The sequence below is a fragment of the Saccostrea echinata genome, unplaced genomic scaffold (assembly GCF_033153115.1).
Source record: "Saccostrea echinata isolate AGI-Se365-2 ecotype Australia unplaced genomic scaffold, CSIRO_AGI_Sech_v1 ptg000060l, whole genome shotgun sequence".
NCBI classification, from domain to species: domain Eukaryota; kingdom Metazoa; phylum Mollusca; class Bivalvia; order Ostreida; family Ostreidae; genus Saccostrea; species Saccostrea echinata.
In genome coordinates, this window is record NW_026889809.1 from 4,608,530 (window position 1) to 4,626,019 (window position 17,490).

Genomic DNA, 17,490 nt, shown 5'->3' on the forward strand with positions numbered 1-17,490 from the left:
TTAGAGAGTGTCCTATATAAAGACTATTGGTGGGTAAATTTTGGACAGTACCTCCTTGGTTTCCATAGCAACGACTTTGAAATATTTTGTTATGGCAAAACTGACCTGATTGTCATCACCATGTAAAATAATTCCGTGCTTCCTTAATGTAGGAAAGTTATCAACATAACATGGGTTTCATTTTATAGCTAAGTAATTAAAGTTTCTGTGCATCTAAATTTTATTCAATTTAACCCAAGGTTTTTAATATGATACAGATCAATTTACATGAATTTGTCATAAAAATGAATTAAAAGGTGCCTATTTCTTGATATGCATATTAATTTTTGCAGGCAATTGAAACTTACAAAAAAGATATTTTCAGTAAGATCGAGCTTAGATCTAAAAGATGCAAAGAGATTTGAGGTGGGGAAATCAGTTAAAAGTCATATTCCAATCCCCTCAAATAATAACTTTTCCTAAAAATTAGCCTAGAGTTATTTCCCTTTGCTGACTCTTTTGCACTGAAGACAAAAAATTAAACTGGTGTTATTTCCTTTTGTTGACTCTCGTGTATTGAAGTCTAAAGAAGTTTATAACAACATGTGGCAAAAACAGACGCCAGAAAAATAAACATGAAACAATAACAGAAAAATGATGTGTTTTTCAACTTTTTAAAATGGAATTCAGGTGTGAATGACAAAGTAAGTCATCAAAAGAAGGAGACACTGCTTTCTCAGCATTCAACTTGATAATGATGTATAGGTTTTTATTAATAATAGATTTTTAAGTCAAATTCACTTTGCGAAATATTGAAACAAATTTCATGAAGTCTGACTTGTATTCCCATCATGTGGGATTCCATGTACTCTCTAAAACCCATGAGAAAAATGCAAGATGCAATTGGAGGAATACAACAAGCAGAAGATACGGCAGTCAGTGGGAATGGTTAGAACAACCCTAGGCACAGGTATAAATTTGAATTTTTTCAAATATTTATTTTGTATAAAAACTACATGTAAGAAGCTTTTTCAATTAAATTGACATAATTTTTAAATTAAATAATTTTTTTATATAATAGACTTAATTGGTCTATATTCAAAGATCACCATGTTAGCAGGACATTCCAGATATACATCTTAGTAATATATTTGCATTATAGGAATTTTTGCTTGCTTCAGAAAGCAACTTCCTTTGGCAAATCATAACTACAAAGTTTATCAAAAGGAGGAGAATGTTATAGAAGATGTAAGTTTGTATGTAATGAAAAATATACACAAGGCAATTTAATATAAAAAAAAACATATATTTTTGGTAACGTTGTACACAGTGGCGGATCCAGGAATCTTGAAAAGGGGAAGGGACCAGTTTGGTGTTGGGGTAGGGGCTCAAGGCCACACCAAAAAATTGATTTATTAAATCTGATGTATATTTTGGACACAAAAGGGGGAGGGGGGCAGGGCCCCCTCTAAATCCGCCAGTGGTACAGTTTAAAATCTGATTTGGCCAATAAAGTAGTACCGGTAGGTGGTGGGTAAAAATTAGAGATGGTCGACTTAACGGAAACACATAAAAAATTTTTTTAGCCTAAAAAGAAGTCATATAATTCAGATTCACTGTAAAAGAACAAAACATATTTAACTGTATTCTGTATTGAGAAGTTGATGGCTCGTTTTAATACTCCCCCTGAGGGGGGGGGGGGGGGGGTATTAAAAGGAGCTATCAGCTTCTCAATAGAGAATAATTTAACTGCAGCTAATAAGATATAAATATAATATACCCATGTAAATGTATGTATTCATGATTGACAATAAGAATGAATTTCTTTAATTTGAAAAAAAAATATTTTAAACATATTTTAGATGTACTGGTGCTTTGAAAAAAAGAAGAGGAAAAGATACCGGTACATAAAGAGAACCTTTATTCTTGTGTTTTTATCATCTTTATTTCAACACAAAGGCTAAATACCAGAAGCAGGAGGCAGTTACAAAATTAACTAATGGAGAAAAAAACCTTGCAATTGACCGTGAGAACTGAACATCGGACAGTATCTTAACTGAACAATATTCTTTTGGAGAAGATTCTGTTAGAGCAAGGGGACAGCTTTTGGAGTAGGTGATGGTAAATTGTTTCAGTTACTTTTACCTTGCAATTGGCTACACTGAAAATACTGTATGTGTACATAAATTGGCGTATTCAAAATTTAGCGCAATCACTGATTATGGAGTGGTTGGCGTAATCATGAATTAGCGCTACATACGTCTGCGCCATGTATTGTATTTATTAATGGTTTATTTACGGTATTCATTAATTAACAAATTGTTGTCTGCGTTCAAGGCGATAAAATATGAAGACCAGGTGCTTGAGGATGGGACCCCCTCCCCCGCGTTCCGTACCCCAAGGGTTCTCCCCGACTTTTTTTTAATAAAATATATTTCTATGACACATTCACAAAGTATTACAATTGAAAAATCCAAAATATAATTTAAAACTAACTTTTTATAAAAATTCATACTTTCTGATACTAAAAGTTCTCTTTTAGTATCCAAGAGTATGAATTTTTATAAAAAATAAATAAAACAATGAACTTCATGTGTATAAACTATAAAAGAAGATGGATTAACTGGAACCAGATATTTGAAAACATAAACATATAGATAAATCTATGTCATCTACATTATTATTTTACTATATCTTGTGTATTCATATTTTTTTTTATTTCATGTTTATTCCTAAAAATCTGTATGTATAAGCTTTCCAGCCGTGGTGTGTCTGTGTTTGTGTATGTGTTTGTACCGGTATGTTTGTTTATGTCTAAAGTCAATTAAAAAAAAACTTTGTGAATGTGTTATAGAAAAATATTTTATATAAAAAAAGTCGGGGAGAACCCTTGGGGTATGGAACGCAGGGGAGGGGGGGGGGGGGGGTCCCGTCTCCAAGCACCTGTGATAGGAAGCCTGCTTTTTAAAGAACACATGCAGGAATTCTGAGGCAATTTATTTGGAGGTGTAAATACTAACTACCAGCTTAGTATTATATACATTTTAATAAAAATAGATATGCCTATATACTTGTATTTGTTATCACATGAAAAATGTAGTAGATTTTTAAATATTTACATTTCCAATGTCTTTGTCCGAGATAAAAATACAAATTGTAAAAATACTTTATTTCTACATGGATCTACTGGTTCATCGATAGGCGCGGTTAAAAAAAAATCACGTGCGGGGCGTGACAAATAGAGACAGAAGCGGGGCTATTAGCACGGGAATTTGCAGAATCAGGAGCATGTAAATATAAGGAATAACTGTCAAATTTTTTGGATTCATGACGATGATCAATCGATTGGCTTGCGTGATAATTTTATGCATAAACGCCTTCGGCGTTTATGCAAATTATCACGCAAGCCTCTCGATTGATCACATCATGAATCCAAAAAATAAGACAGTTATTCCTTAATTAAAGTACATGTGTGTTTTTTATTCCAGGGGAAAAGATGAAGATGATTATTTCAAGTTTCACTTTTCAAACCGATTTAAAATTCTTCTTGACTGGTCAGACACAACACCACATAATGGCCAACCTCTTTAAGCCTAGCTGTTTCTATTGTCTACAAAATTGCTGTATAGCAGTTATTTTCTACATTTTGTTTATCTCTAAATACACATTTTGGATAATGTTTAGATGTAGATTCTTGCTTGATTAATAATTTGAAGAAAAAAAACTGTTTTTAAAAGTAACGATAAAATTATACATATACACATGAATATGTGTATGTTTTCTGATTGTAAGAATATACCTTAATGGTTTTATTTTTAATGGGGTGTTAATTTATGTCTAAATAATTCTAAATTTCTTTATCCAAATAAAATTGATATCTAAAGATTTGCATCTGGGAACAAGCAAAATTTAAATGGAGGAAATTAACATTAGCTTATCAAATTTCAAACTTGCTAAATTAATATCTACCTACCTATGCATGAAAAAGTAGTAATTTATTATTTATTTATTTATTTATTTATTTATTTATTTTTGGTTGAAAAGTATCATTAGAGTTTTTATCCATTATCTTTTCCCATTTTTTATCTAGTATTTGAAAATGTTGTTTACTGAAATAAGTTCCAGTGAAAAGTTGAATTGCTAATTTTCTTTAGATTTTGAGTTACCTGCCCTTTGTAAAGGATCATAGAGAAACAATTATAATTCATTTAATTTTGTTTTATCTTATTTATTATCTTTGATAATATTTACTTATCATTCCGTTTGTCTTATCTATTCGTGAGAAAAATGTTTGGAAAAGAAATTTTATAAAACAACCAGTGTCTAGTAACATTTTGAAAAAAATATTATTTGGCAAAATGCCAATTTTCGAAGTTAAAAATACCAAAAACGAAAAAAATCCCCACTCTACTTTTCATAAAAGTTAACTAATATTATTATGGTGTTTCTAAAATTTCAGGTGATTTTTTCTTGAATTGCCTGCATTTCTTGAAAGACTTCTTGAAATATAGGGTAAAAACGACCATTTTCAAAATGTAAGAATTTGGTCATCTTTGAGCCATCAATTGAAGAATTTGCAGTGACTTGTAGAATTTTTTTTAATTGTGTTATATAGTGCTTCATTTGTTCTATTCATATAATGTATGAATTATCTCAAAATAATAAAGATGATTAAACCACAAGAAATCAAGTATATAGCATTTTTATGCTTGAATTGAGAGTAAATGGGGACAAAATCTATATTAGCCCGTTACCATGGCAACCAAGGTAGTAACTTTAATTTTGAATGTTGATTATGTCATAGTGTATGGGCATTAATCACCTGAAAAAGTTTCATGAAAATCGCTCATGGTGTGTGCCACAGCCCTACAGTAAAATTTTGGTCCTTACAGAGAATTGATGTTAAGTATGACATAAGCAATTTTTTTTACTTAAATAGGTTTTTTACTTTAGTATTTGATTATTAAGTCAGATGAACTCACATATGTCATTTAAATATGGTGTCAAAAAACCAGATTTGAAGTATGTATCTTTAGTTCTAAGATAAAGTTGAACTTAAGTATCTTGAACACTGATATCTCAAATACCATGGATATGTCGAAGTCATTTTGAAGTCCCAACAGCTTATTCCTTAAGCAATTTACCCTGGATATCTTGAAGTATTATATAACTCTCAGTCCCTTAGAGTTTGACATAATGAGGTTTTACTGTATATGCAAACTGTCTGGAAAAAATTTACTTAAAAGAAGAATTAGCGCAGAAAAAAATGTAATTTATTGATTATGTACTGCCTCCGTGAAGCCTGTCATTGTTGGAGATGACTTCAGTGGCGGGATCTCGGAGCTGGTTATGATAAGACAGACTAGGGACAACACGATTGTTCCATCTTCTCTTACATTTCTCACAGAGGATAAATCGCTTCAATTCTCGACGGAACTTGGTCCCCACTAAGCAGTAGATGATAAAGTTTATGCAACTGTTAAACACATTTAATATTTCCCCCACAACTTCCAGGGTATCGTAAATCCGCGTGGTTTTAGAGAGTAGGCCCTGGGTCTCATGTGTACAGACATCATTGTCCATAGTGTGATGTACTAGGTTATAGAAAACTATGATGCAGTTGGGAAAATTACAGATAAGAAACAGCACAACAATCATAATAATGAGAAGAGTCAGATTTCTGTTGGGGTTGGATGTTATAGGTACATCAACTCGGATTTGACTGGACCTACGAACATTTTTGGAAAGGAGAGCACTAAACACAGCCAACATAATCCATGGTAGAATGTACCATAGGAATGGGATGAGATAGCTGTGGTAAACACAGTGATATAAAGTCATCTTGCCCATCTCTGTCAACATGGCTACATCCACATAGGTTTTATTGTCTCTGAGGAACTTGCCGACTCTATATGTGAAGTAGTTAGGGACAGTAATAATAAGAACTGTGGTGATTATGCCTATAATGACAACTCGTACCACACGTAGCGTACAGGCTCGCTTGATTCGGATAGGATATCGGACTGCTAGGTACCGCTCCATAGACAAAGCCAGTGTAGTAAAGCTGGAAACACCCAAGGCCATCCAATGAATGGGCTCCACATAGACCTGTATGTAGGGATCAAAGTGATAAATAGACCACTTCTCGCCCTCATCATCCAAAAAAAGTTTGTAACTTCTGTAGCGAAAAATGGCTGTCAGTAGGACAAAGAAATCGGCCATTGCTAGGCAACGCAAATAGATAGCAATGGTTGTAGACCTCACTGCTTTTCTAGTCAGGATTATGAAAGACAAAATATTTCCAATGATCCCAAGCAAACAAAGTGGAAACAATATATATCCATGAGATATCCGCCAAAGCTCAATGCGAAAAAGTATTTTTTCCAAAACTAACGGATCTATAATGATTGGAATCCAATCTGTGGATTTATTTGTAAAATTCCCATCAAAGAACGACACATTTTGAGATATAAGATAGTTCCTCATTGCAGACATGATGGTTAATGGATTGATTTGCTTTATTTTCTGAATGAAATATATGGCTTTGATTAAAGGTAGTAAAGTTTATTGGGTTTTATGAGTTAGGGAGTGCAGATTGTCAAGTTATCAGGTACTCTTAAGTCATAATGTCTCCTTGTTCACTCATTGACCAGTCAAATGAAAGAAGAATACCCCCCCCCCCCCTACATTTTGACATTTAAAATTAAAGCTGTACTGATGTATTATGCATAATAATTTTTTGTGGGTATAACTTGGCAGGCATTAGATAATGTTAGAGGACTCAATCAAATGAGCAGAAGCTAAAAAGTAAGAAAATTAATTAGTTTAAACAGACACTGAAAAAAAAATAATGGGCTTTAAGAAATTTTACTTAGACAATGAAAAAAATTAATGAATTTTAAGAAATAATAAATGATAGGGAGTGTTAATTATTTTTATTGTTGGAGTATTGAATGTACTGGCTGACATTCAATGAAGTGTTATCGTTATTGAGTAAAGAGTTGTAGGTAAACAGAGACCATATGATCGGGGTGTCATAAACAGGTAATAATGATAACAACAGGCAGTAATTACCCCCAATAAATGCAGAGGGAATTACTGCCCACCTGTGTATGGATTGTCAGAAACACTACATTGATCAAGATAGGATGGACTGTTTTCTAATAATTTAAAAAAAAAAAAAAAAAATTAGCTCTTTATTATGTGTCCTTCTTTTATTTCATTGTGGAAATTTTCTTGACACTGTATTAAGTCATGTGATTGGAAATTGGAATGCAAGAATAAATATAAAAAAAAAAATCACTGTTATAGAATTGATATATATGAAAATGGGTGGGTTTTTTCTATTATGTAACATGTCCTTTAGCTATAGAAAAAGCCTTCCATGTGTCGTAAGAGTTGCTATAGTATTTATATGCTGAGTGCATCCTTTTCCAGAACCAGTGAGCATCAACCAGCACCACAATTATATAATGTCCAATCATTTCAGGATAATTTGTGTAATAAAATAAAGACCCACTTTTTAACAGTGTAACTTTATCAACATACTGGTACATTGAATATCCTGTACATACAAGTTCCACATGAAATTATGTTCCCAAAAAAAGTAAAATTTTGGCTACCCCCCACAAGTAAAAACAATTCCACAGTATATTACAATCACAAATTATCAGTAACTGGCATAACAATTTTTTTCAAACATCAAGCAATGAATTTTATTCACATAATTATGGAAACCAATGCATTGTATCATTAATGTTCACATGGAAGGGGACTTTGTATGATACAGATGGCATTTGTTGTGGAAGGCTTTTATTGCTTGTTTACTGATGTGAGAACTGATAATTTTGTAGATTGGACAGGCCCTTGAAAGAGTTGATGAGGCAGTGGGGAGGTTAATGGAAGGGCTCTATAAAAGAAACATGCACGAGTGTGTCAACATTATAATAGTGGCTGATCACGGTAAGGAAACCCCCTCAGTGTATGGAATAATGAGACTCGGTTTACTATTTGTTGTTGATGCTGAATTGTAGAAAGTATTGTTAATGCTGAATGAAGAGCTCTTTTTTTGTTTTTAGGAATGGCTGATAATGAATGTAATAGGCTGGTCAGCTTTAGAGATTTTATTGATACCTATAACATGTACATTTATGAGGGAGCCTTCAGCAGAATAGATCCGTACCATAAGTACGCCAGTGTAGGACTTCACCCTGTATCACATCCTTGTACGTATCCTCATAGGTATATCCTAATACTGTAAAAGCAGACAAATTCTCCTGCATACAGTAATTATTCCTTGCTTTCTATTGTCTGTTTGTCTGTCACAAAAATCTCTAACCTTGGTCAAAACTTTTGTATGAAAGAAGACAGGGCTTTATTATTTCACATATTATGTATTACCTGACAAGACCTTTAAGGTACAAATTTAAAAGCTACCCAAGTTATACTATTTAACCCAAGTTGGTGCAATTACACTTTATAAACCCACAGAAAATGATTTTTGATCTCATGACCTTAAAGTTGTACCTACTTTTAAAAAATTTTAACCTTGGCCATAGCTTTTGCATCTGAAGAGACAGGGATGTACTATTTTACATGTTCATTGCCATGATAGGACTTTGAATGTTCTCTGATTTATAACCCTAGAAGTTTGACCTTCTTTACAAAAATTTATAACCTTTTGCATCTGAGGAGACAGGGCTTTCCTTTTTTTATGCCCCCGGCTCGAAAGATCCTGGGGGTATATTGTTTTTGTCCTGTCTGTCTGTTTGTCTGTCTGTCTGTTGTCAACTTTAACCTTGCCCATTACTTTTGATTGGTTGGAGCTATGACTTTCATATTTCACATGTGTATTCCTTGTGACAAGAGCTTTCTTTGGGTACCATCATATTTGACCTTTTGACCTTGGAGTTTGACCCACTTTTGCAAAATTTTATGAGACTTTAACCTTGGCCATAACTTTTGAACAGTTGGTGCTTGGGGTTTCAATCTTCACATGTGTATTCTTTGTGTCAAGGCCTTCCATTGGATACCAACCACTTTGACCTTTTGACTTTGACTTTGGAGTTTGACCTACTTTTAAAAATACTTTTGAACGGTTGGAGCTAGGGCTTTCTTACTTCACATATGTAATTCTTGTGACAAGACCTTCCTTTGGATACCAACCACTTTGACCTTTTGACCTTGACTTAGGAGTTTGACCTACTTTTGATAAACTTTAATCTTCACCATAACTTTTGAATGGTCTATGCTAGGGCTTTCATACTTCAAATATGTACTCCTTGTGACAAGACCTTCCTTTGGATACCAACAACTTTGACCTTGACCTTTAAGTTTTACTTACTTTTAAAAAACTTTAACCTTTGCCATAACTTTTGAACAGTTGCAGCTAGGGCTTTCAAATTTCACAGGTATATTCCTCGAGACAAGACCGTTCTTTGTGTACCAACATTTTTTATCTTTTGGCCTGGATTTTGACTTTAACCTTCACCTTAATCTGCCATACGGGGGCATCAGTGTTTCACAAACACATCTTGTACATGTTCATTACCATGATAGGACCTAAATTCTGGATGTACTATGATTATGACCTTACCTTAGAAGTTTGACTTTCTTTACAAAAATTTTAACCTTGGTCATATCTTTTGCATCAGAAGAGTCAGGGCTTTCTTAATTTTACATGTTCATTATCATGAAAGGACCTTTCTGGATGTACACTGATTTACGACCTAACCCTAGAAGTTTGACCTTTTTTACAAAAATTTTAACATTGGTCATATCTTCTGCAGCTTAAAAGACAGGGCTTATATATTGCATGTGCATTACCTGTGACAAGACTTTTAAAGTGCACTATGATTTATGACCTCGACCTTGAAGTTTGACCTTCTTTTCAAAATTTTATCCTTGACTGTAGCTTTTGCACCTGAAGAGACAAGCCTTGAGTATGATGGATAAAGACAAGACAGACTAAATAGTTACAATATGTCTTAGATTATTGCACCCCAGTCAATCAATACGGCCCCAAAAGAGGGGGACCAAAGTTCTCTGAATTTGCTTATTTGTGATTAAGAATCATCATTAATCAAATGAAAAATTTTGCCTAGGACTTTTATAACTCGAAATTTTCTAGTAAGTGAAATCACTTTTAGATGAAGAGCCATGGTATTCCCACAGTATTTCGGTTTCTACCTAATTCATAATTAATTCATCATCTGAAATGTTGTCACAATTTTAACAATGTAACATGAAACTCCCTTTTTTTAAATGCTTTACTACTTGTAGTCCTTTAAATTTGACAGGCACAATATTTAATTCATTTAAAACACTTTGATGTAAATCTTTCTTCTTTTTTTTGTAGACCCTGTGCCAAGTATTCTGGCCAATCTAACCTGTAAAAATCCACACTTTAAAGCATTTGATAAAAACCTTCTACCCGTTAGACATCATTATGTTAACAACAAGAGAATTGAACCAGTGATTGTTGATGTAGAGGATAAGTGGTTGGTCACTTTCAGGTGAGTCACAAAAAATAGCTTAGGTTACAGTTAAGTTCAATTGCCTTACCTGAGCCAAAGACTTTTTTGCACACTAAGAGATGCAGTTTTATAGAGACAACTTTTTATTAAGTTCTTGGTTATGTTGCATACAGCAGCTTGTTTCCATTAATTAGGCATCAATTAGTTACATGTAATAATGTAAGCACTGTGATTTATGTACTTTAGATTTTGTGTGGAAATATCTAACAACATTTTTTTTAAAAATCTTCTAAAGAGTAGTAAGATATCAATAAATCTAGATTAATGAATATGCAAGTATCCCATGTTGGGTAGATCAAGTTTCATTCAAAGCAGCTGCTCTTTCAGAATTGATTACTAGTTGACACAACTCAGTTTAGTAGAGCTGCATTTTTTTTTTTAAAAAACATGAATTGGAAAACTTCAGACAGAAATATAGATATGAAAGAATTTGTATGTTTCATTATGCAAATAATGGTCAATATTATACAAATCAATACAAAATCTTCTCCCCCCCTTTTTTTCTAGGTCACTGAAAGGTTATAATGAGAAATACTGCAGAGGGGGTAACCATGGTTATGACAACTTGTACAAATCAATGCAGGTAAGATAAAATATGCCTGGCATTGCAGGTGAAAATAAAATGAACAAATCAATGCTGGTAAAAAAAAAAATAAAAATCAATGCTGATAAGATAAAATATACAGATTAATGCTGCTAAGATAAAATATACAGATTAATGCTGATAAGATAAAATATAAAATTTAATGATGGTAAAATAAAAGATTTTACAAAATAGACTAGAAAAGAACATGTCGTATGAGTACAGTAAAAAGTGTTTAATTTGACACATGATTCCCTGTCTATTTTGACACAAAATTTGTCTCCCAGTGCATGTTGGATTAGACAGGTTTTACTGTATAATTACTGAACATTCCATAATGCATTTGATTTCTTTGAAGAAATTCACAAGGAAGACTAAATATCATTTGATTGTACATGTCCTCATTTGATGTGCTTTAAGGTTAAGGTTTTCCTCACCTATTATTTTTGTCTGTATTAAATGATCAATAGATTTGAATCTTTTTATAAAGGTGTCATAAACATGCTTTATTTCGGTACATATAACCTCTTTTCCAATAATAATATTTTTTTTATCTTTCAGGCTTTATTTCTTGCTCATGGACCAGTCTTCAAACAGAACATGTCAACATATGCATTTGAAAACATTGAGTTATATAATTTAATGTCTGGTAAGTGGGTCAGGAGCCTCTTTTTCAGCCCTTATATTTTTGTTACATCTGTCTTCTGTCTCTCTGTCCTTCCATTTGTTTATATGTTCCATTCTGCAAACATGCAGATCTATACTGGTACTACATGTAACTGTAAGAGCAGTTAACCCATGTCAACATTTAGCTCCTGACCTTTTTTGATTTTCCTGAAAAGAACTGGTAAAGATATTTTCATCACAATACATATATGTATACCAGTGACTTCTGATCTTGATGTTTCCTTTGACTTGTAACCTTTCCATTTTCTCCATTTAAGTTTCACTGTATTTTGTTTTCTGATGAAACGTTCTGTCTGTCAAGCTTTCTGTCTGAAGTGTCCCAGGACTTTTTACATGTTCAACATCTCCTGAAGAACCACAGGACCAATTTCAGTCAAACTTGCCTTAATCATACTTTGGTGATAGATGGTGCAATTAATTTTAAAATTTTCTTAAAACTGCAGAATACAAATAAACAGAATTTAGATTAAAGCTGACTCCTTATGTAGAGTAAATTCAATTTTGTTAAAATTACCCCTGGGGCTAGGTAATATAGATTCCTTATATATTGTCAATTCAACCTAGTTCCCTAGTTCTCTGGGGGCTAGGTGATCCCCACAAAAAGAAGTTTGGTATGGGAATGTATAGAAAATGTCTTAACATTCTTGTAATGAACACAAACATCTTCTTTTGATGCAAAGCAATGTTTGAAAAAAAAATAAGCTATGAAAATCAAGAAAGCAGGGCCATAATTGTTCATATTAATATACAAGTATCTCCATGTGTAAATTTGGTGACCACAAATGGGTTTCCTTTAATCATTTATCAGAAATAGAATAGTAACCCAGGTAAGCATTGTGGCCAACAAGCCTCTAAAGATCAACATCAGTATCTGCTTGATTTTGATTCCAAATAACATGTAAAATTACAGATATTCTGAACATAACTGCTGCACCAAACAATGGAACTATGGGAGCTCTAAGTCATTTGTTGAGGAATCCTCCATCGGTAACTAGGTCAGAGGGTAACAAGCTTGACAGGAACGTTACTAGGGTAACGGCAGCAGAGTTTGTTACTGCTGTAGATAACGCAGACTGTCATCAAGCATGCTCATTTATTCCAGAAAAAGTAAGTAAGCATTAGGGGGAGGAAAAGTTTTAAATTCCAATTTATTGACTATACCTGCTAAGATACAAATATACTAGTGGTCAAGGACTAAATTCAAGCTTCATAAGCTTCACAATGAACTAAAGATACATGATATATATAAAGTAATATCAAGTCTGAATATCACAGTACTTTTTTACAGATGTATACAGCAGGAAGATTCCTTGCACTGAGTTCACTGATTACAAACATGGATATATCTGGTCAGCTTCCTTTCGGGGTTCCCTCTGTTCACTTACCAGGGGTATCCCCAAAAATCCTATACCAGGACAATTACATCACAGGGTATAGTGAAGATCTCCGATGCCCTCTGTGGATTGCATATTCCTTGAACAAAGCACAGGTACTATGTTAATTTTGACCAATTTTTGTTTTATTATGGCCCCCCCCAAAAAATCAAGAAGATGATAATTCTTATGATGCTTTGTAAAGCAATGTCAACAAGAACAATGATCAGCTGAATTCTTAAGGTCTGATAGATGACGTGTTTCTCCAATATCCGTTTTTAGCTCTTCTGAGCTCAAAGAGATTTTGCTGTGTCCATTTGTGTGGTGTGCATAAACTTTTTGGAATGTGGGCCATTAATAAAGAACCCCTTAGACAATTTTTATCAAATTTGTCAGAGAATCCTTGTATTGAAAATAGGGATATGACCCATAGATAAGGAGAAATAAATGAGGAATCAAAACAGAAGTGGTGGTTGCTAAAAAATCTTCTTCACAAGAACCACTGGGCAGATTATCACCAAACTTATACATGTACATAAGGATACAGATACATGTATGTTGTTTATTAAAAATTGTTCAAAACATCACCTTAGGGCAAAAGGCATGGTCTCAAGGTAACTTCAAAGTTCACTTAAAATGATATTTCACTAAACTTCGATAATTTTCCCACTGTAGGGACTAGGTTTATCAAATCTTGTCAGTTGATGTATCCTAGGACCTTGGGATATGTTGTTCCAAAAGTAGCTAGGTCACAGTGACATACTTACTGAATTTTGCAAGTATTCATTTTCAAATTATTTTAGATGCATATCTTAAACAATGCGAAGCCTACAATCATCAAACTTTGTAAATTGATTCATCTCTTGACATAGGTCACAATGACCTACTTTTGGAGTTTCAAGCTATATATATATGTTTCAGAATATAAGAGGTTTGGAATATTCAAACTTTGTCAGTGGAGTGTGTTAACCAGAAAGGTTACAGTAACATATCTTTGTAAATTCATGACTTTATCTTAATATTTCTGAATATAATAGACTTAGAATTATTAACCTTTGTCTATTGATACATCTTGGGTCCTCAGAATGTGTCAACCTTAAAGTAGGTCACAATGACCTACTTTCAGAATTTCGAGGTTTTATCTCAATAATTAGCATACGATGAGGCTTAGAGTCATCAAACTTTGTCGATGTATCTTGGTCCTTGGAGTGTGTCAACAAAAATTTGGGTCACAGTGACCTTTTTTTGGAATATCACAGTTTTAACTCTATATATAGAATAGTACAGTAAGAGGCATACAGTAATCAAAGTTGATGCATCTTGGGTTCTTGGAGTGTGTCAAGTGAATAGTAGGTCACTGTGACCTACTTTTGAATTTCATAGTTATATTTCAATATTCAAGATATTCAGAGGCTTAAAATAATCAAACTGTCAGTTGATGCATCTTGGGTCCTTAAAGGCATTTCAACTATGTAAAGACTACAATAACTTACTTTTTGAATTTGATGACTTATCGTTATAAATTGTAACCTAAATAATTTGAACACTATGACCTATAGGGTGAAAGAATCTAAATAGTGGATCATTTTTGTATCCAGGATGTGCCAATTCAAAAGTAGGTCACAGTGACCTACTTTCTGAATTCTATCATTATTCATTGTCAGATCTTATAAGCCTGTGGATCTTTTCACAAAAAATCTTACAACATATTTTTATCATAAGTGAAAACTTATGATAAAAATCGTTTTCACAAAAATTCTTCAGAAAGTTTTAAATGCAAAATCTGTTGTAACTTTAAGAGACCCAAACCTCTTTTAAGTATTTTAAAACCAATTTTATTGTAAAAATATAACCGCAAAAACCAAATTACACATTAAATTGAACTTTGTAAAGCAACTTACAATAATATTTTATATTTTTTTCACAATCATTGTCGAAAAATTAAATGAAATACACTACATAATATTTACGATGTAAGTTTCACTTAAGATTTTCGTCTGACCTACTTTTACGTCAGACTTGTGATTGTGACATCAGATTTTAAACTTCCTTGCTTCACAAACGATTGCATTTGATATTTGTTGTCAGTAATGTTTGTTATGCTGACAAATGTTGAAAACTTAAGTTTTATTTTTATTTTCACCCACTTATTTAAGGATTATAGAGCATATTGAAGTTCTTGGTAGGGATAAAGTCTGTCGTTAGTAAAATCTTAAGTTCAATCTGCTACGAATGCGTTCATGAAATGCATTTAAGATATGTTGTAAGAGATTCTTATGTTAAAATCTTACGCAAAAACTTAAGATTTTTTGTGAAAAGGGCTACTGGATACTAAAAGGCCTAGGATCATCAAAGCTTAATTTTTCAGTTGATTTATCTTGGGGCCTCGGGATACGTTAACCCAAAAGTAGGTCACAGTGACTGTGTTGTACAATTTATCAGAAGAGTGATTCTAGGTCCTTGAGCCTCTTGTTATTAATATCTTTGATTTCTAAACTGTTTTCAAAATGTCTACAAAAGGAAAAAAAAAGATAAAACAAAAATTGTGATGTCAGCAATTTCCAAAGAGATTACAGTGCAGGGAACTAATTTTGTTACATAAACCAGCATCAGCATAAGCATTAGTAGCATCAGGATCGAGCTAGCATCAGCATCAGCATTTAAAAAACAGCATTACCAGGATCAGCATCAGCAAGCAAAGGATAAAACCAGCATTGACCTACATAAAATCAGCATTATCCTACTAGCATCAGAAAATCAATGAGTTTTAATTCAGTAAAAAATTAAAAAAGAGAGAAAGAATATTGGTTAAAGTATTCACATTATTGATACATAGTGAGATATTATGATCAAATAATTGTAAAAGGCACTTTTATTGCTTTAAACGGCAATGCTGAAATTCATTATCTACTTCCGGTAGCATGATGCTACTTCCGGTAGCATTGACCTAATTATAAAACAGCATCAGGATAAGGATTACTAGCATTAAATCAACAAGCAAAGGAAGCATTCAAATCAGCAAGCAAAGGAAGCATTCAAATCAGCATCGATGCTGTAACAAAATTACTTTCCTGCACTGTATATAGGAAAAACCATCCTCTGGTATCTTGCACAGATGTCTGGTAGTGTACCTCAATTTTTGTGAGGAAACTTGTTAAAGTAGCAATACTTCAATCACAAATCTAGGGGGAAATTAAATATTATTGCGGAATGTGTTGTCCGACCTTAAATCATATTCACACAAAATTGAGGGATTTTTTTAAAGACCTAGAGAGAATATGACCTGTAATCATTGATCCCTCTGGTCATTTTGACATTAGATTTTACATGTGTATATGTTAAATTACCAATTCAGAAATTACTTCTTACATTAATTCATTAAATGTTTTTAATTTGTAATCAGAACCACTTTTTTAAAATACAGTAAACACAATATTGCTTTACACTAAATTTTATAATTTAAGGTGGGTAGAGGTGTGCCAGAGCCCTCCCCCTGTGTGGTACCAGATATCAGGGTGTCAAGTCTGTTTAATGGGTCATGGTCCTGCAATGTGACCAGTTCCCTTGGTGATCAGTATAGGTGGACATCTCTAATAAGTCAAAGTATAGTTTCTTTTTTTTTCTCTTCCATCAATATATCTTGACCATTTCCACACCTGAAATAGGTTGTAGGTATGACATGTTTATACCTGTCTGATTGTAGTGCCATCATCCAGAAGTAACCCAGAACTTAGTTCCTTCTCATCTACTTACGTCCCTATGTTAAACGCCTTCAAAACAGGTAGGATTCTCAGTTCATTGCCATAAACATATTAAAATATTGTATTTATTTTCTGATCCGTCCAGTATTTAGAGGAACGTTACATGCTATGTTCACTGAGCATGATACAAATATCTTTTACAGGTATATGGAAAAGCTTACATGATTACATTGATAAATGGGCCGAGTCACATGACTCTGTAAATGTAGTAATTGGACCAGTGTTTGATTGGAACCACGACAGTCTTCCTGATCAGTTTAATCAATCCATGTAAGTCATAAAATATCTACAATATCCAAGTACACAAAGCTTGAAATTCTGCTCTTTTTCTCGTTCACAGTGTTTTTCAATTTGTTTTTGAAGAAAATTAAATGATACGAGGGTTGTTCGGAAAGTTCGTTGACTTCTGTCATATCTTTTTTATTTAACGTCATAAGTTATCCAAATTTGGTAGAAATATTTTAACAATAAATTTAAAAGATTTGTATTAAATTTTTCAAAAATATCATGATTTATTTAAAACTTATCCAGAATTAAAAACTGCAAAAATCGGATCGTGGCGCAGGTCAAAA

General features: G+C 33.0%; 2 protein-coding genes across 2 annotated transcripts in view; one reads left to right on the top strand and one right to left on the bottom strand.

Moving 5' to 3' along the window:
• The window catches only part of LOC133175063 (uncharacterized), a 399,658-nt gene that overhangs the window by 133,732 nt on the left and 248,436 nt on the right, over positions 1-17,490 (bottom strand). The gene's annotated exons all lie outside the window — the stretch shown is intronic.
• LOC133175056 (uncharacterized) overlaps positions 1-17,490 on the top strand; it is a 55,011-nt gene that overhangs the window by 33,154 nt on the left and 4,367 nt on the right. The window contains exons 37-46 of the mRNA XM_061310161.1: positions 7,833-7,941; positions 8,058-8,204; positions 10,337-10,493; positions 11,022-11,097; positions 11,659-11,746; positions 12,695-12,891; positions 13,073-13,273; positions 16,622-16,760; positions 16,861-16,938; positions 17,062-17,188. Of these exons, the coding sequence (XP_061166145.1) occupies positions 7,833-7,941; positions 8,058-8,204; positions 10,337-10,493; positions 11,022-11,097; positions 11,659-11,746; positions 12,695-12,891; positions 13,073-13,273; positions 16,622-16,760; positions 16,861-16,938; positions 17,062-17,188 (1,319 nt within the window). The remainder of the gene's footprint in view (positions 1-7,832; positions 7,942-8,057; positions 8,205-10,336; positions 10,494-11,021; positions 11,098-11,658; positions 11,747-12,694; positions 12,892-13,072; positions 13,274-16,621; positions 16,761-16,860; positions 16,939-17,061; positions 17,189-17,490) is intronic.